We start from the raw sequence: 20,135 nt of genomic DNA, 5'->3' as shown, positions 1-20,135 counted from the left end.
GTTTACAATGGCTACATGTTAACTGGAACAGTTACCTCAGTAATTTGAAGAAAAGGAACAAGACATACGTTTTCCCCAGCTAACGCTGACTTGGAGTCGACACAGGGATGTTTCACGATGATGGATGGTTCATTAGCCTCTCCCTAAGTCAGCTTCGGTCTGTCAGGAAGATCGTTAACAATGAGTACAGGTGTCGAAGGGAAAACTCTCATTCATCCCTCTTATGTTGCTGTTTTATTTCACAAGAGGACAGGAGAGTAAATATCTACCTAGAGAACCGTTAAATTTTAAATAACCTGCAATGACATCAAAAAAGTAATTTATTTCAATCATAAAAAACTTTTACATGTAAAAATAACCTTGCAATGACATCAAAAAAGTAATTAATTTCAATCATAAAAAACTTTTACATGTAAAATAACCTTGCAATGACATCAAAAAAGTAATTAATTTCAATCATAAAAAACTTTTACATTTAAAATAACCTTCCAATGACATCAAAAAAGTAATTAATTTCAATTATAAAGAACTTTTACATCAAAAGTAACCTTACAATTAAATAAAAAAGTAATCAATTTCAATTATAAAGAACTTTTAAATCAAAAATAACCTTGCAATTAAATAAAAAAGTAATCAATTTCAATTATAAAGAACTTTTACATCAAAAATAACCTTGCAAATAAATAAAAAAGTGATCAATTTCAACCATGTAGAACGTACCCTACATTAACTGTTAACAACGGCAGTTTAGTATACCTTCATTGTACGACATATTGTCTTAAATGGAAGCTCATGAAAACCTTGCTCGTTAATACTTGTTCTGTCTGTGTTGATAGTAGAACTGGTTGTATAACAGAAAAAACAATCTTCTTCTGACCCTCAATAAGTGTGTCCATGATGTAACTGTTGTGACATCACTTGTCCCACTAGTAAATTATCTTGCTCAAAGATACAACACAGTGCTGTGCCGTGACTAAAACCTGAAACCATTCAATCACGAGCCTGGCGTCCTACCACTAGACTACCATGCCTCTAAAGTACTGCACCGATTTGATTGATACTTGGTATACAGGACCCTTCTTGAAGGGATGTGAATAAAGTATATAAATTAGAGCTACCTCCTAAATTTATGGAGTTATGCCCCTTTGTTTTAACATATTCAACTACTCCTCCAAAAGAACTGCACTGAATTTAATACTATTTGGTCCACACAACACTTACAGTTCTAGTTTTAGTGGGGGCGTTATAGTTTAAAGTTTATAAATTGGAATTACCTCCCCTATTTATGTGGGTTGTTAACCATTCCGGTGACAGTTCTAATTTCTACAAGGTCACACGCTCTCTGTTCTGCAATTCAAGGTTTCACATTAAAATGATGATGTTACTTATTTTGGCTGTTTCATGTGTAAGGATATATAGATTTACTAAAGAAGTCACATGTGTAATTTAAATTTCCCGCGATTCGTATAATAGCAGGAAATAATTGTCCTGTGGGTACGTGGCAATCGTATAGGTTGAGAAGCACGTGCGGTTTATAGCCAACCAATGAGATTGTTTCGGAAGCGTAAGACGTGATGGGGGTAGTTTGTTAGGCATTCTAGCTTTTGGTCAGCTCAGGAACGGACCGTTTAAATTCAGCATAATTCATTGTAAAATAAGGGAAATAATAGCTTGTATAGCGGTAACTCCTGAATGTATGAAGATCGTGTTACTACTCCATGTTTAGAAATCCCAGCAAGGTAAACCTGAAGCATTGGGCTGGTACACCTCCTGTCTCCCTAAAATGGGTTTTCAGGTTGGGTGGCAGGCTTGGTTTATTTAGATAAACATGGTCTGAGAGGGGGAGATTGTCGAGTGTGGGTTACACGTATGATATATATATGTGCATAAAACAACGGTTTGAATTTAACGCTGACTCAGTCGTTCCTAAAGGCCGAGCAGCTCATTGCATATAAGAAGTTTGTTATAGAGGACTATTTATTTTGATAGCACTGAGTGATTTAAGATTATGTTTTTCCTATAACATCAGTTATCAAAGGTAAAAATAAGAGAGAATTTCTGCAATTATCCACGACCTTCAAAAAACAATTGTTTCCATATATCAGTAAAGTGAAAAGAACTCATTACCTAAACTTGGCAGGGTCGCAGCAAGGACTGAACAGAAATAAAATTGATTTATAATGACAGTCACACAAATTAGTAAAAAATAAAGAAGGAATTCATTACGCAACAAAGAGCATGTCCTTGGGGAACAGGAATNGGGGGGGGGGGGGGGGGGGGGGGGGGGGTCCCTGTCTCACGGCACCCACTTACCGGCAACGATACGAACGTCAACGGGGGGTGTATCCCTGTCTCACAGCACCCACTTACCGGCAACGATAAGAACGTCAACAACAAGTAGGCTGTGAAGATCATTAAAATCTGTTCCTTCGTACAATTACGTAAAATGTTAGGTGACATTTTTAAAGACATCTGTTATGGAATATATTGCGTATGTAGTATGTTGTATAATGTACGGCTTTGCTGAAAAAGCTAAGTAACAAAAACTGAATTAAGCATTTATAAGTTATCTTCTGTCGTTGGATTGTAATGGATTCTGATAATAGGTTTACAATACAGTTTCTCCGATTGAGTTTACGGAATTTCATATTTAAAATTGAAAATGCTTTTATGCAGTTTTTCTTCCATTTCTACATAATACAGTTTCTCTGATTAAGTTTGCGGAATTTCATATTTAAAATTGAAAATATTTTTATGCCGATTTTCTTTTACAACACTTTACTTTGATACTGTTAGGAAGCAATACATAGCTGTAATGGTTTATGTCGCTTATTCAAATTATAAGAAAGAAATTGTTCAAGGTATAATCATGAAATTCATTCACTGTTATTATTTCGGTGAATGCTTTCTTTCATAAAAATGAAAATGCTCAGACTAAGGGAACCGAGAGAGTGACATCAGTGCAGTATTTTCCTCATCAACAATAATGGATTCTGGAATTGAAATTCCGGTCAAGTGTTGAATTTATTCATTCCTGCATCTTGCGTAATTTTAAATCTCACAACAATGATGTGAAAATTAATAAACGTGGACATTACCTTGCGTTGGACTCTTATTTACAAAGTGCAATGGGCAGACATGTCCATGAATATATACTTTGGATATTATATCAGTTTTATCAGAAACCAAAAAAATGCTTTCTGTATACGGCAATGATATTTCATCCATGTTATATCATTTGTAACCAAACCATGCTATTCCATCGGTCAGGTAGTAATGAGCTACTAATTTGATGGATTACTATAGGTCCACCAACCTATTTTATCTTTTGTTGTGTAACAACATGTGTAATCAGTATTATGTAATACAGTTTAAGGTAGGCGGAGGCATGAATTAATCAACAGGATTTTCATTTGCTTTATTATTCTTTTGTACTGACATTTCCATAGAACTTCTATAGAAACTGCTTTCACTCAATCCGAAGTCTTAATTGATAGAGTAATGATGGTTCCAAAATGTTCACCAGTTCATAGATTTCTGGCAGATTTTAATTGTACATCGGATTACCGTCACCTCTTAGCTTTGTGCCAGAGGAAATTTCCCTTGTTACAAATTGTTAGAAGTCAATAATAATAGATTTGATTTTGGTCGGAGGATATCATGGATAAGGTTTTTCAGTTAAGAATATATCTTGCCATAATGTCAGTAAGTAGCTTGACAAGGTCAGAGTTATGTCCCTTGAATATTAAGGTCAGAATTTGTCATGGATAAGGTGACATTAAGAGTGTATCCTACCAGACTGTCAGTCAATAAATTGGTGATGTAAGGTTTATGCCCCTTGAATTATTGAGGTCAAAGTTTGTAATTGATAAGGTTTGTAAGGTATAACTACTCGGTCATGATTTGGTGAGATCAGGGTTATGTCCCTTGAATTGTTGAGGTCAGAGTTTCTAATGGATAAGGTTTGTAAGGTATTAGTACTCGGTCAGTGACTTGGTGAGATCAGGGTTATGTCCCTTGAATTGTTGAGGTCTGAGTTTGTAATGGATAAGGTTTTTAAGGTATAAGTACTCGGTCAGTGACTTGGTGAGATCAGGGTTATGTCCCTTGAATTATTGAGCTCAAAGAGAGTTTGTCATCGATTAACTTTATAAGGTTAGAGTTTATCCAACAAGAATTTCAGTCAGTATATTGGTGATGTTAGTGTTATGTCCCTTGAATTATTGAGGTTATAATTGCTCATAATTTGTCATGGAAAAGGTTTGTAAGGTATCCTGCCAGAATGTCCGTCAGTGACATGGTTAGGTCTGGGTTATGTTCCTTTAGTTACTGAGGTCATAGTTTGTCATTGAAAACATATGCGTTTAACAGGTAAGAATTTGTCCAGCAGGACCCTCAGAGAGTAACATGGTGATGCTGGGGGTACACTTTCCCTACCACTCCAGGGTTCTGTTGGATCTCTGGACCTGTAGAGATATACCACAGCACTAGATGTTTGTTATCTTGACATTTCTGCAATATCTTCACCATGCTCATTATTACCTCAGAAACAGCAGGATTCTGTAAGTTTTTACAATCATTTGCACCATAAATATGTGGCAGACCTTTCCCCACCTACAGCAATAACAGTGTGGAAGGTTAGATTTCATTTTGTAAGGTTGAGTTTACTGTCTGGTGATAACAATAACTAGCCTTTATTAGTTTTAAGTCTATACACCAGATATGTTTTGCCTCAGTTTAACTTTTGCCATTTTTGCCTTCCATAAAATGGCAAGATCATGACAGCAAATATGACTTAACAACATATTAAACATTGTACCAAGTTATTACATGAGAAGGGCAAAGTTAACGTTAGGCCAATATGGATTTTACAAGTAATGGATGAAAGTTTCCCAGTATACAATATACAGACTGTTGGGAGTTACTTCCATAGGAAAGAGTATAAGACTTACGCTCTCTACCTATGGGCAATGGTTTCAAGAGATGTTGATGAACTGAGCTCCATAAACCGATGTACCCACTGACGTCACTTAGTTCTTTGTCATCCAGTTAGAACCACTCTGTCAGGGATGTCCCCGTGTCTTCATTGATAATACGTGAAGGACTGGTCTAATTGAATGTGTTTATCTAATTTCCGTGTACTTATCTGTCAGGTTAATGAAATGGATTGCTGTGTCCACATTCCTTGAGTACCATCCTCATCAGATCCATTCTCAATCAGTTCTGTTTCGATTGTGTACAGGACGTCACTGGAATTGTCTTTACACAAACTACAAAACAGCCTTTTTCAGGATGAGCTCATTAGCTTTTCGTACATGTCAATCTATTAGCTACATCATTGTCTCTAAGCGGATTGACAATAAATGAAGACCCTCTGTCCTTGTTTTCCCTGACACAAACTTAATGGTATTTCTTAATGGCAGATTCAATATGTCAGATTTTCAAAAAAAAAAATCTGTACTTTTCTTTCTTTATTAAGGTTACCTGAGCCAAAGGCTTAAGTGACTTATTGCATTCCTTATATGTCCAGGGGGTACGTCGTGCATAAACATTTTACATTTTCAGCTTCAAATGAAATACTACTGAGGTGATTTCATTGGTACTAGAGGGGAATATTACTGACAGGAAGTGTTATTATATTTCGGGTTTATCTGAAATCTAATATGGCCACTACAGCTGCCATTTTGAAAACCTATTAAAAATTCAAACTCAAATTCTAATTGGCTCATTTCACTGAAACCATGCAGAGATGATCTACTGGTGGACCTGACAGAGATATTTTTCAGATTGATCAAAAATCCAAATGGAAGATTAAAAAATATGAAAAATTGATTACTGACAGCCCGTCACAACGAACCTCCTCTAGGGGCTGGGAACGAAATGGGAAAATTGACTAAAACTTAAACAACTTTCTTCTGATGAAATCATTTGGTCTTCATAGATTGAAATATCAAAGTTGTATTCATTTTATAGCCCTAGGATCATCCTCCCCACCTGGGGAGGGATCAGATAATATATAGTATACATGGAAATAATACTTTTGGGAATCTTTTTGTATGTAAAAGACTAGGAAAGAAATTTTTAAAGTAGTGAATTTCATGTCTTGTGGTCTCACCATTTGGCCCTTAATGTGGGAATATAATAATACAGAAATGTATACAGAAATAAAAAGGCACAAAACTATTGTTTCCCATTGGTTATTCAACAAATTTTAAATGGTTTTTGAGTGTTTTTGTTTGTGACATCATTATTTCCACTTCATGTCTTAACAAGATAAAATAGCTGTATTGTACATCTTGGGTGAACGTTATTGCCCATTGGGCCTCTTGATTTCAAGAGAGTAAATTAATTATTTATCAAAACAGTCAGAACATTTTACCCTAAAAAAAAAAAAAAAAAAGTAGTATACACCTACAACAAAATCTTGTTCTAGAATTATAAGTAACAAAGTTTTGTAACAGTAGAAATACAACTGTATAGTACACTACATACAAATTAATGTTTTACTTTAATACGTACCACAGAGAGTCATGAGAGCTACCTTAAAGATATTCAAAAGTTAACAAATATGTTGTTTTTAATTACGGCGGTGACTGCCTGAAAAATTTTGGCTAGTCACCATGTACTACAATGTTTGCATAAACCTTTTTGTGAATATATGGCAAGGTGCAGACAATCTTTCTGATTATACAACGAATGTACGGTATAACTCTGGTTATTCCTAAAGTGCTTTAAATTAGTCAGCACACAAACAAACAGTGGGCGGAAAATAGATATATGAGTAGAATTATGTGAAATTATTTCTTTAAAAAGTATTTTCCATCTGTGGGCTCACACCTATACTGGAGACAGTTTAGATAATTCTACCGCATATCTTATTAGCTCTGGTCTACAATGCTTACTACACAGATAACTCACTGGCCAGGAGAAATTAAGATTTTTTTTCTTGTTCCAGGGGGAATAACTCTGATTGTATTAGCACTCTTCATTCTGAGTTTACATATAAAAAGGAAATTTGGTTCACAAATCAGGAAAAAAAATGAAGTGTAACTTGGGGATGTGAGAGTTTTCGATATATATGTAAACCTTTTTACATGATTAAGCTGCATTAGGCCAGGCTTTCACAAAAGGTCATTGTCATGTCACTTCTTTTTAATTTGTTTTTTATCACCTGAATTGGAGGTGGAATTGTATTGAATCATTTCTAATAAGTATTACAGGTATTACAGGTATTACAGGCATATGCAGCACATTGTGGGAACGCTGGAAAGCTGGCTAATAAATCGCAAATAAAAAAACAGAATTTTGGCCAATACTGCATTTACTTAGATGTAAATTTTTTACAAGGGAATCAAACGTAAATATGACGGTTTCAAATGAAATATCATTTAATTATTTTGAAACGAAAGTCTGGCAGAAATTCTCAAAATGACTTCAAACATGGCAGCTAATGGTGAGGACACAGTCACTGAGCCCTGGGATACAGGAGAACATATATTCTGATCCACGAGTTTCAATAATATTGATAGTGCATTGTGTGTATTTGATGCTTTGATGCATATAAATATTACATGTGGTGCAAAAGTAACAGTAATCGTCGCAGTTGTGTTGCATTCCAGTGGCGTCACATCATTTACACGTCTATAATGCCAGATTGTGAAATAGTTGTCTATTTGCGTGATATTTTTTTCAACAGAATATGTTCATTCGGCTCTATGTTGCATTTTCTTTCGACATGCGATACACGTAATTCAGTTTATGTCTGACAATAGCAGACACAAATATAATCTTAACCAAAGCTATCACAATTACCAGATTTACCAGAAGTGTGACTTTTCATCTTGTCCATAGATCAGCTGTAACTCACGCCCGCCATGATAGCAGTAACCCTTTCACCCCTATGTTACTTTAATAGACTCTACCATGCATTGATATGGATGAGTCCAGTTTGGTCTTCAGTGGTGAAAGGGTTAAGGATTTCTGTTTTCAGATTCACTTGATATTTCAACTAAGAAAGTTTAAAAACAGACAGAAAACAATTGAAGAAAAACAATTTGTGTTAATTTTGTAATAATATTATTAGCATAGAGAAGTGTTGTTTTTTTGTTACCCTACTGTGGATCCCTTTATAAGGAAAATATATATGGATTGCTCCCTATATTCCAATTGACACATCATTGTGTAGTTTGGATTGGGTCGGTTTTCTTTGATTTAGCGTTGTATTAACAGCTAAGGTCAATTAAGGACTTGCCTCCATGTGTGCCTTGTGTGCATGCTTGTGTGTATGTGTGCTTGAGGTAGGGTATGTTGGTGTATTTGCCTCCTTGCGATACCACGGTTCTGATGCCCACTTTAAAGTGCTACCTCACTGAAATACAATGTGAAAGCCACCCAGCGTGACATTCCACACGGTCACATTATACTGTGTTAAACAATACAAGATTGCAAAGTTACAAAAGGTTTTTTGTAGATAGACTTTTTCTGCCATATTATACCCATCTCAACCGACCATATTGCATTGTTTTAATGTGGTTGGATATGCTGTTTTGTAACCTTTTCTCTAATGCTGTTGTAGAAGCTACAGATGACCATCCTGTCCCCTCTCCAGGAGTTGTCCAACATACTACAGTCAGACATCAGACAGAGGCAGCTCGAGTGTGTTCTACAGATCCTTCACAACAACGGTGACACGCTTCTTCATGGCTGGCCTCTAATGCTGGGGGTCATAGGGGCTGTCAACAACAACCAGGGGTAAGTCATCACCCATAGGGGCTGTCAACAACAACCAGGGGTATGTCATCAGTCATAGGGGCTGTCAACAACAACCAGGGGTAAGTCATCAGTTATAGGGGCTGTCAACAACAACCAGGGGTAAGTCATCAGTCATAGGTCTGTCAACAACAACCAGGGGTAAGTCATCGCCGATAGGTCTGTCAACAACAACCAGGGGTATGTCATCAGTCATAGGGGCTGTCAACAACAACCAGGGGTAAGTCATCGCCGATAGGTATGGCAAGAACAACCAGGAGTATGTCATCAGTCATAGGGGCTGTCAACAACAACAAGGGGTAAGTCATCAGTCATAGGGGCTGTCAACACCAACCAGGGGTAAGTCATCGCCGATAGGTCTGTCAACAACAACCAGGGGGATGTCATCAGTCATAGGTCTGTCAACAACAACCAGCGGTAAGTCATCGCCGATAGGTCTGTCAACAACAACCAGGGGTATGTCATCAGTCATAGGGTCTGTCAACAACAACCAGGGGTAAGTCATCAGTCATAGGGGCTGTAAACAACAACCAGGGGAAAGTCATCGTCGATAGGTATGTCAACAACAACCAGGGGTATGTCATCAGTCCTAGGGGCTGTCAACAACAACCAGGGGTAAGTCATCAGTCAGAGGGGCTGTCAACAACAACCAGGGGTAATTCATCAGTCATAGGTCTGTCAACAACAACCAGGGGTAAGTCATCAGTTATAGGGGCTGTCAACAACAACCAGGGGTAGGTCATCAGTCATAGGGGCTGTCAACAACAACCAGGGGTAAGTCATCGCCGATAGGTATGTCAACAACAACCAGGGGTATGTCATCAGTCATAGGGGCTGTCAACAACAACCAGGGGTAAGTCATCAGTCATAGGGGCTGTCAACATCAACCAAATGTTGGTCAGGGAACATAAGGCTAGGGTTGTCAGCATCAACCAAAGATGGCTCAGTGTACAAAACAGGTTATCAACAACAACCAAAGTTAGGTCAGTGTTTACAGGGCTTAATATTGTCAAGGGGTTGAAAACCAAAGACGCTTTCAACAACAACAAGAGGTCGGTCAGGGGTTATAGGGTATGTCAACAGTAGCCAAATAACTTCAAGATGCCATATCAGGCTAGGTGACATATACCACACAGTTCTCCTGAAGCTTCTTTTGGAAGAAACAACCTGCTTTATTATTTTGTTACTTTTCTTGCATGTGAACGCAACATTCTCCTTCATGAAAGTGTCATTTAGTTCCATGCGGTCCTAATTGGCACCAAATAACCATTTTAAAACAAACTATTTTCACCTCATCAAATTTTTGTGTTTTAATTACTTATAGATGAATTAATCTAGTGTTGAATTTGTGATGTTGTTAACTGCAAAAACTACATACAGTATAACCCCGATATACCGCTACCTTTCGTTCAGACATTTTGGGGGTACAACGAGTTTGGCGGTACAACGAGTTGTCTCTGTTAAATGACAGGTGGATGAACGCTTGTTTGTTTTTGGGCACATATCCAACATTTACCAATGAAAACTCAAATATACATGTATATATGCTATTTTTGATATGCATACCATTTTTTGAAAGAATAGTTAGTTCGGTAATGTGTCACATGCAAGATATACACTTTACGAGTACCACAACGATAGTGTCAGTTTAACGTGCCAGTATTTACAGATTTACTTACAATCATCAAGTAATGTCTGCATAGCCGTACCAATATTCACATTTCTCTACTGCAAATGCCATCATTTCTGTACGTCAGACACTGTAGTCAAGTGTAAGTGTTCGACTCAGTATAGAACCGTCTCAATATCCTGTTTCTCTGCCGCACAACCCAGACAGATATCGTCAAGAGTCCGTCTCGTCGGAATTTTTTCACATCAAGAATGTCATCGTCTGTTAATACCCGAGTGGGTTGCAAGCATCTGATAATTTCAATAAACTGTCTCATAGTCAAATGTAAATCTGAATCGAGATCAAGTCTGTTCGAACTTGTAACACGGCGATCGCTGAAATCCGCATCCGCACCTTTATCTGTGATAGCCAGATGTGGTACGTCACGTCGCAAAACAATACAGTATTCGCATGATGAGCACAACAGTGTCCTGTCGGTATCATCAAATCAATTTCAATTTGTTGGACCAATTATTATCCACAGTCTGATGTTTAATTGTAAAATGAATTGAATATCTTCACAACCTGTTTTCTTTTTTTGAGAAGCCATATAAGAAGACATATTATGTGAATGAATGAATAAATAACCGACAGAGGTAATATGGTAAATTGTATTCAGGTGTAAATTAATAAATTGATCAGACACACATACCAGACGTAATAACAACATCTAAAACTGACCAACGGGGCTCACTCAACGACACAGGTAAATTTCTGTGACGTAGCCTGGGGGTGTTATCGGAGGCCAACAAAGGGATTATTGCACGACTGTCCTCAAAACATCGTGGCGGATGGCGGTACCCAAGTTTGGCGGAACAACGGGTGCATTTAAGTGTGGGGAAATCGGTCCTGACAAAATTCATGGCAATAATCGATTTTGGCGGTACATTGGGTGGCGATACATTAAGGTTATACTGTATATCACAATTGTCACTCCATTGTAAATTCACCATCTTTTGCATAGGGAAATTTAGAACAAGGGGAAATATTTCAGATTACATCATACATTGAAACATTTTCTGCGATCAAAATAAAGAGAGGATAAGACCTTTTTGACAGAAACTTGTATATGGTGGCCATGCAGAAACAGCAATCAGCCTCTGGATGATAGTTCTGTCTTGTTTTCAGTGAGAAGCTCATACAGACAGCCTTCCAGAGCCTACAGCTTGTTGTCACGGATTTCCTTCCCATAATTCCATGTATGTACCTACAAGTATGTGTGGAGGTGGCAGCCAAGTTTGGACTGCAGAACCAGGAACTCAACATCAGTCTGACGGCCATTGGTTTACTGGTGAGTACAGGACACGTCCCAAGCAAGTTTATAGACCTGTTTCCACATTACGATAAAAACCCTATATCTGAAAAATATTATATCAAGTGTTTTAGATGATTCCTACTCCATTACGAAAATAAAATTCTTTTGCAGTGGAATGTTGCAGACTTTTTCTACCAAAACCGCCAGCGTATCAACACTGACCTTGACAAGGACATGACGGACGCAGAGAAGAAAAAGCTGGGCATGCCAGCGTTTGATGCACTGTGGATGTGTCTGTTTATGAAGTTGGGTCAGCTTTGTGTGGATGAGCGCCCTGCCGTGAGGAAAAGTGCGGGACAGACCCTCTTCTCCACGATATCTGCCCACGGGGGTCTGCTTCACAAGGAGACTTGGAAACGGGTTCTCTGGCAGGTACTGGACCAGCTTTGTCATTTCAACCTAGCTTGTTATTACACAGGTTCAATAATACACAGAAATGTAGACTAGAGAACATAGTCTAGTTTATAAAGGTATTCAGATTATACAAGGTCAAACAGGTGACACTATAGAGTGAAGAGTGGTTACTACGAACACCCTTAATGTCAATTCTTCCGTCTAGCGGACTCATATTTTTTTCTCTTGGTGAGGAAATGTCTCTAGAACACCAATCCTATAATGAATAATCTTGTGAGAATTCTTTCCTGAAATCACTCAAGGTTTGGTATAAATCTGTTTTAACTGTATACATTTTTGTCTTAACTCTATTGAACCAAAGTTTTTAATTTTTATTAGAATTTATTGGATAAATCTTAACAAACTTCTTGTGTTAAAAGTCTATGACATTTCATTTTTTATTAAAGCTAATTTTATTATTACTTTTATAGGTATTGTATTTTAATAATATGTTCATATGAAGTGAAGACGTATAATTTAACCTGTATTACCATGGCAACCGTAGGTGCTGTTCCCCTTGCTAGAAAAGGTTCAGAAGTTGTCCAGCACAGCGTCCAATGTCAAAGATGAGGCCGCCACAGGAAACATCCTCATCCACCACTCCCGTGACACGGCCGAGAAACAGTGGGCAGAGACCAGGGTCCTCACTCTGGCAGGGGTAGCCAGGACCTTCAACTCCAAACGCAAAACCCTCCAAACCATAGGTCGGTACCATTAACTACCAGTAAATTTTCGTGAGTGGTAGCTCTTTAAACTGACTGTGATGTGGAATTTGATTGGCAATCGTTCTGAATTCTTATATATTCTATATATCTATAATCTAAAAATAAATATTCATGTGTGGATAGTTTTGCGCTAATTTAATCAAGACGTAAAATGTGAGTATTTCCACACTGCAAAAATGTCCACTTTAACTAGTCCTTCTGTATCTAAACTAAATTGATATGTTATTTCCTCATTCAGGAACAACTGAATTTTTCTGTTTTATAGTAAATATTCGGAAAATGTTAGGTAATTAATATATAAAGCATAATTCAAAATCAGTATTTAAAGCTGAAAATGTTTTCTTGTGTAGCTGGGGATTTCCCGAGAGCCTGGTCGCTACTGTTGGAATATATAGAGTACTCTGCCCTTTGTCTCAATGCTGAAGTGTCGCTGGCAGCACTGAAAAGTTTCCAGGAAATTCTTCAGATAAATCGTGATCCTAAGGACAAAGGTGAAGGGTCAGTTATGGACGGACTACCTAGCATGGCCCCTCCTCTGGATGAGGTTATGAATAGATCTGAACAAACAAAAGGTCACGAAGGTGAAGGTCAAGTGTCGGTAAGTTCAGACATGGACTATGACCCGTCACTATGGGCAACAGCCTGGAAAGTGTGGCTGAATATAGGAACAAACGCAACGAAACCACCAGAAACTACACACCGATCTGAGAAAGTATATGTGCCATCGCAGCCATTTCTTACTGCCTTGATTCAGACATTTCCCTCCCTGTTTGAACACATTAAAACACGGTTCGTTGGGGCCGACTTACAAAAGCTCTGTACTGTGTTAAAGAGTGCCCTGACGGTACCTGTACATGGTGACGCCTCACCTTTCATCATTCCATCCTACCCCGACGTAACCATCACACCGCTACAGGAGGCCACGCTGCAGTCCATGGAGGCACTCATACAGGTACGTATAGCAGAATCTAACTTTGTCAAAGTCATTGGGGATATAAACACATCAATATGTAAGTGATTGAGACAATAAAAAATCAGTCAGGTGGACCTGATTAAATCATGTTTACAGCCCACAAAATCATCGTTATTCAATTTCTTAGTGTTTTTTGGATAATAAGATTGGAGCTGTCATGACGATATAACTTAAACGATATGAAGGTACCTTTTTGCAGCCATCTTAGATATTTAAGGCAGCAATTATAACAACATTAATGTTTTGATCCAATGGAAGTTTTAAAAAAATGGATTAATTCAGTAAAATTGTGATTCATTTGTTACACATTTCGATTTAAGAGACGTACAGATTTTGTGATTTGTTTATGAATCTATGGGTACACCTCTGCTCCCATTATAAACTTTCAAACACCCATGTGTGTCAAAAACATCCTTACCAGATTTTGTTTATACAATTAAATCTTATATTCAGAGACCACCTTTGGGAATTAAACCATTATAGAAGTGTCTTTTTGCAAGTGGTCTCTTAGCACAGGTACAGTTGACATTAAAATAACTGCATTAGAGGGTTTTAAAAAACTGACTCTTAATACAAGTGGTCTCTTAACACAGGTACAGTTAATGTGAAAACAACTGCAGAGGAGAGTTTTGCAATATGGTCTTTTAACTCAGGTGGTCTCCTTATAGAGGTGGTCTCCCAAGCAGGTTTGAATTTTTTTTAATATATTATTATTTCCTTGTTTAATTCCAGGCGATACACAATGGTCCAGAATCTATGCAATCTATGTACCCCGACATCTTTCACCAACTCCTGACCTTTATAGAATATGGGGTCAGGGTACCCAAATATGGTCAACTGGACGCAAGGGCCTTTGGATCTGTCAAAGGGCCCCAGGTACGATTTGTTTCACTATAAACAGCTATACAACAATTTTATTTCATGTAAAAGAATTTCCTATAAAAGAAAATGATTTATATTTTGCTGAAATTAAATTTCATGAAAAGAAGAAAAGAAAAATTCAAGTTGCTTCTAAAATTATTAAACATCTTATTGACATCTTATAATTTCTATAAAAGGATATTTTATACTGGGAAATGTATTCCCTAGATTGTATGCTTTACTTGAAGATGTTTCCCTGTGATCATATTTTAAACTGGGACCCTATATATGATACCTGAAAATGATTTCCCCCGAATCATATTGTATGTAGGGAAATGTGTTCTGCAGTTTGTCTTTTTATACTCCGTTTTTAGCCAGTGTTTACCATATGCAGAACATGCATGATCAAAAGATTGATTTGTTGACAGATTTCCTGAGAAAAAAAAATGGATGTTTAAGTTTGTGTGACTTCATCTGTATAAATATGTCCTATCACATTGTTGTTACTTATGTACACAACTGTGAAATTTAACAGTGTGATCTTCAACTTTCATGCTATGTGACTTTTGCTATATAATGCATATGGAACTGAATTCAACTGTGAACTTTCTGGTAACTTCCCCTCTCCATATGTGATTACTTTTTTGTTGCTGATGTTGACTTGACTTCAATGACCTTGACCTTGACCTTTAAATTACCTTTGCTGTATCTGCCTAGATGGTCTTAACCTTTCGCATCAAGTGACCTCTGTGTTATGTATATATAGTTGTGACCTTTGATCTAGTGACCTTTGATCTAGTGACCTTCGATCTAGTGACCTTTACTTCCACACAAGGTCATCTGTGTCTTGTGTTCACAGGTTGATTGGGTGACCATGAACTTTGTGCCATTTGCGGAGAAGTCTGTGGAGCTAGCAGTAGATCTGTACCGGTCAACGGCCAAACACCCGGCCGTGGTGGACTCACAAATATTACAACACATCATCAAGGTCAGTACTCGAGGTCACAGAACTCACACTTAGTAATGTGTCAAGGTTAAGCTCCTACAGTCAATGGCAAAGCTGAGCTATTGCACTATTTTTGTCTCGCCGCCACGAAGTAGCAGAAGCGAGACTGAGGTGTTGCCTTTCCGGGAGTGGCGGCAAAATAAAGCTTTTGCATTTAACTTAGTTTCACTGGAAGTATAAGCGTACATGCCAGAGACCATTCTGTGAGTTTTACAATCATTTTAAGGGAATTGAGGCTCAAATAAAGGAGGTTTTATTCGTGGCATTTTTTCACAGCAAAAAAATCTTATCCTATCAATGAAATACAACACAAAATCATATAGTAGCACAAAGTTCACAAAACAAAATATTATCACTTATGATGAATTGAGAGGAACTTGCAAAAGCTGATTTTACTTTAAATTTCGAAATTTAGTTGGACAGGTTAATATTCACAGCAGCTATAGTACTACTGATGTTCAAGTTAGGAGACATTAACTTTGAACTGTGGATTTCGATGAGTTTGTAAGGATTATAGTTGTCTTTGTTCATTTTCATTTGAACTATAATCTGGAAACAATCAGCTGTGAAAGAAAAGCGAACTGTGTTCTGCATTTGAACTTTAAAATTTAATATTTCAGCATTCAGATCAAAGCCATTTTCCATCTTCTTTGACATGCCCCTGACCGTCGGTTCTCTGATCTTATATCAGTATATATATAATATTTGTAAAGAAACATGTAGCCGACATCATATTTTTCAAAGTGTCTAGCAATGAGCTAACATTACAAACATGACAGAAAACATTTATTGTGCGAATCCTACTGACTTCACGGTAAAATTTTGATGCTGAAGCTGAAACTGTTGCACAGTGTCTTAGATTAAGAGTGTCAGGCTAGTATCACGGAATTGAATGACAACAATAAAAGAGGATCAAACTGAAAATATAAAATGGATTTATTTCTATCGTTCAACTAGATTACTTATTGTAAAAGACACCGAAATGAACTAACAATTTTACCGACACCAATAACATTTTCCAGAGGTTATTGGAAGAGCTCTTGCATACGAATCGATCACATGACCATCACATGACCGCTACTCAAGAGCTCTCGTGATTTATCCCTGATAACATTATTGAATCTCGAAAAAATTTGAGTAAACAACAAAGGGAAAAAGGTTTACCACTCGATCATTAAAAAACGTGAGGGTTTGAGGACTTTCCGTAAAAGCAGAGGTGAAAATCCGTGAGATTTTGCCTCACGCCGTGAGTTCTGGCATGTATGTATAAGTGCTAGACCAACCAAACTTGGACCATAGAAACCAAACTTGGACCATGCTTGATGCGGCCTACCTTTCATGGTCCATTGACTGTGTTAGCATCTCCATCAACATTAAGTTTTTGTGTTTAAGTTAGTTTCTCTGATATGTGCATTGATGGTCAAAGGGGGCCCAGGCGAGACACATCAATCTGAATTCTCTTGTTTCATGTATCTATTTCATTTTCACTCTATGTATGATAACATAACTGGGCCTGGTTTCTGGAAAATTTGTGAGACAAAACTGTTCTGAACAACATTAAAACAAGATGCACAAAGGGCCTGCAGCTCTCATCTGGACAATCATCATGTATAACCCAGTTTTACTTAATGGCAGGTTAAACAAGCTTAGTCATTGAAACATTTATGTGACCTCTAATAAGTTGCATGTTGGTCAAGCTTTTTTCTTTATGCCAAGAGAATAACTGTTCAATTCTTATCAACGAAAATGTCAAAAGATGACTTTGAATTGCTTACTTTTTGAGAAGCTGACTTTGAAAGTATGTCAAGGACATTTATATGAAGAAACTGTTTAGCCATCCATCCAAGTTACCTACTGACCAAGTGTAAAGACCCTTGTCTTTATGCTACTCAAGAAGATGTTTAAAGCTTTTATATGCCCACAAAAATGAAGTGTATCATGTCATCATCCGGGTAAATACGGACGGGCGGGCAAATACAGACAATTCTTATATGAATCATACATAATCCATTACATATGATTAAATCAAACTCCGTTCATGCAAGACTAAAGATCGATATACTTGTATGGATGTTTGTCTTTGTTGACGATCAGTTCCCGGAATATCCCAAAGTCTAAAAATAGCAATAGCATGTATAATAATATTCGTCGTCATGCGAGCACTTTGCGACTCGTCCGGAAATTGATTTCCGAAAACGATTACCCGAAAAATAAGCAACGATTCGAGACAACAATAACGTTACAATTATCTTCACAAGAAACAAACACATACTTTATATTGTGCTCTTAATGTTGTTACTTGTATATTTTTCCATTGCAGTAGTGTATCAATATAAATATTTGAGGAAGAACTGTTGTGTCTGAGGCGTCCGTAAAATCCCCCCAGATTTTTATTAGGCGGGTAAATACGAACAGTTCTTAATTGATCAATTAATAGTTATATGGTTCTTACAAAGGCTACATCTACCTCAGCTGAGACGACACATCCGCCTTACTTCTCTTGTTATGCTTCAAACGTATATAAGATGACATTTCATAAAAAATATTATTATGAAATAAGAGAAAATATGATAATAAAATGAAATAGTAATCCACAGAAATATTAGACAGCATCTTATTTCATTTCGTTACGTTTTGGTTCTTTACCCTTTGAACTGTGTCAGTCGGATCGGAAAAGTCTGTGACAGGGGCGGTAAGTTATAATTACAAACCGACCGGTTTGTTGTATGCCGAAAGGATGTAGCAACCCCTGGCGAAACATTGTGATTAGTTTGTATGGTTTCATTGGGTGAGTGCATAATTAGAGTAGCGTGTCCGTAGTTACCCGACACCTGTCCTTAATTACCCCACACGCGTCCATCGACAACCGATACCTCTGTATATGCTTGTGTTTTGGTTTATATTTTAGTGTTCATTTTCCGGCAAATCAAAAGCATCACTAAAAATAGCAACAAAAAGGGACCTTCATTCTAACTAAACATGTTCGTTGATGATATCTTTGAAAGATGGCACACAGCAAGTTGAGTAACTGTACCAAGAAGCGTGTATTAATAGTCATCATTTGAAAAGTGTCCGTATTTATCTGGATGTCCCCTAGTACTCTGTTTACATTACATGTGACCACAACTAGTCCAGAGTTTTCAACTGTTTGATGTGTGTTTTGGTGTGTGTGTATAATGAGAATCATTTGAATATACACAGTGGTAAAATGCCTGAGAATGCTGTATTTTATTTTACAAAAGTTATGGCCATCAGAAAATGTTACCCATGTATTCGCACATAGTCCAAGTTTTCAAACAAATCTTCTGCGATTTGGTACACGTGATGAGAGGTACATGGATATTATGCACATTACTTGCCAAGTCTTAATCCTGCAGCAAATTGGAACCTGATGACATTTGAAATGACATGTGGTTTTCTTTTTTAAAGTGATTTATCAAACCCATATTCATGCTGCACAATTCTTGGCAGTGGTAGCTGGTATCCTTCACATGAAACAAAGTCAGAATGATTAATTACTGGCTAGTGAAATAAAGCATGTTATCCATCTTCAACATATAGAAGATTTAACTTTCCTGAGCAAATGTTGTTTCTTCGTGTAACATGTCAATATTTTCATACATTTTGTGACAAGAACGCATCAAGATGGATCCAAATATGTCACTTTGTTTTAAAATGTGTCTCGGCAAAGCAACATGGCATGTGACTCGACATATATTGTTTGGCCCTTGCGGTTTTCTTGTTCACATATTTGACCCCAGTGATTTTTTGAATGTATGCGGCAAAATAAAAGCACTTGATGCCAGGTAGCTACTGACCATATAGGTCTTTCAGTTCTCAAGAAGAAGCTTTTTAAAAGTGGATTGACAAATGGCCAATCGATGGTAAACACAACACTGCCATAAGTTCACAGGCTGTGTTGTGATACATGCTAAGAACAAGGTGTAATGTTAAGGATTTTTAGTCATTGTCAAATCCTAATTCTCTTTGTGAAATATTTATTATTTTTATACCAACTATTCGACCAAAGTCAGGGGTGTGAAGTATTTGTTCTGAATGTCGATTCGTCCTTGCTGATTGACTGTGATTACCAAAGCATATCTCAGCAACCGTTTCACCGATGGGCATCAAACTTTAACTTGTATTTAGGTACATCAGGGAAGGAAGATGTGCGGATGTTTCATACTTAAAACAAGGTGACCTTAAATTGACAGTGACCTTCACTTCAAGTACTAAAAGGATGGTTTCCAAACCTTAACTTGGCAACTTGGCATTAAAGTTAACCACAATATGTATAACATGGGAAAGAGATGTGTCACATCCTCAAACAAGGTCACTTTGACCTCAATTTGACCTTTGACCTTGACCTCAAGTACTAAAATAAAGTGTAACACATGTTTCCACAGCATATCTCAACGACTGTT

The 20,135-nt window shown here is 37.3% G+C and overlaps 1 protein-coding gene across 2 annotated transcripts in view; it reads left to right on the top strand.

Annotated features, from left to right (window-relative positions):
• Positions 1-20,135, top strand: part of LOC110443862 (protein MON2 homolog) — a 433,581-nt gene that overhangs the window by 377,568 nt on the left and 35,878 nt on the right. For both annotated transcript variants that reach the window (XM_021488300.1, XM_021488299.1), the window contains 7 exons: positions 8,576-8,751; positions 11,567-11,729; positions 11,865-12,125; positions 12,652-12,850; positions 13,222-13,823; positions 14,577-14,720; positions 15,565-15,693. In XM_021488300.1, coding sequence (XP_021343975.1) covers positions 8,576-8,751; positions 11,567-11,729; positions 11,865-12,125; positions 12,652-12,850; positions 13,222-13,823; positions 14,577-14,720; positions 15,565-15,693 — 1,674 coding nt within the window. The remainder of the gene's footprint in view (positions 1-8,575; positions 8,752-11,566; positions 11,730-11,864; positions 12,126-12,651; positions 12,851-13,221; positions 13,824-14,576; positions 14,721-15,564; positions 15,694-20,135) is intronic.

Source organism: Mizuhopecten yessoensis, unplaced genomic scaffold (assembly GCF_002113885.1).
Source record: "Mizuhopecten yessoensis strain PY_sf001 unplaced genomic scaffold, ASM211388v2 scaffold716361, whole genome shotgun sequence".
Lineage (NCBI taxonomy): Eukaryota > Metazoa > Mollusca > Bivalvia > Pectinida > Pectinidae > Mizuhopecten > Mizuhopecten yessoensis.
Note: the sequence above shows the minus strand (reverse complement) of the source record. Positions and strands in the feature narration are given on the sequence as shown.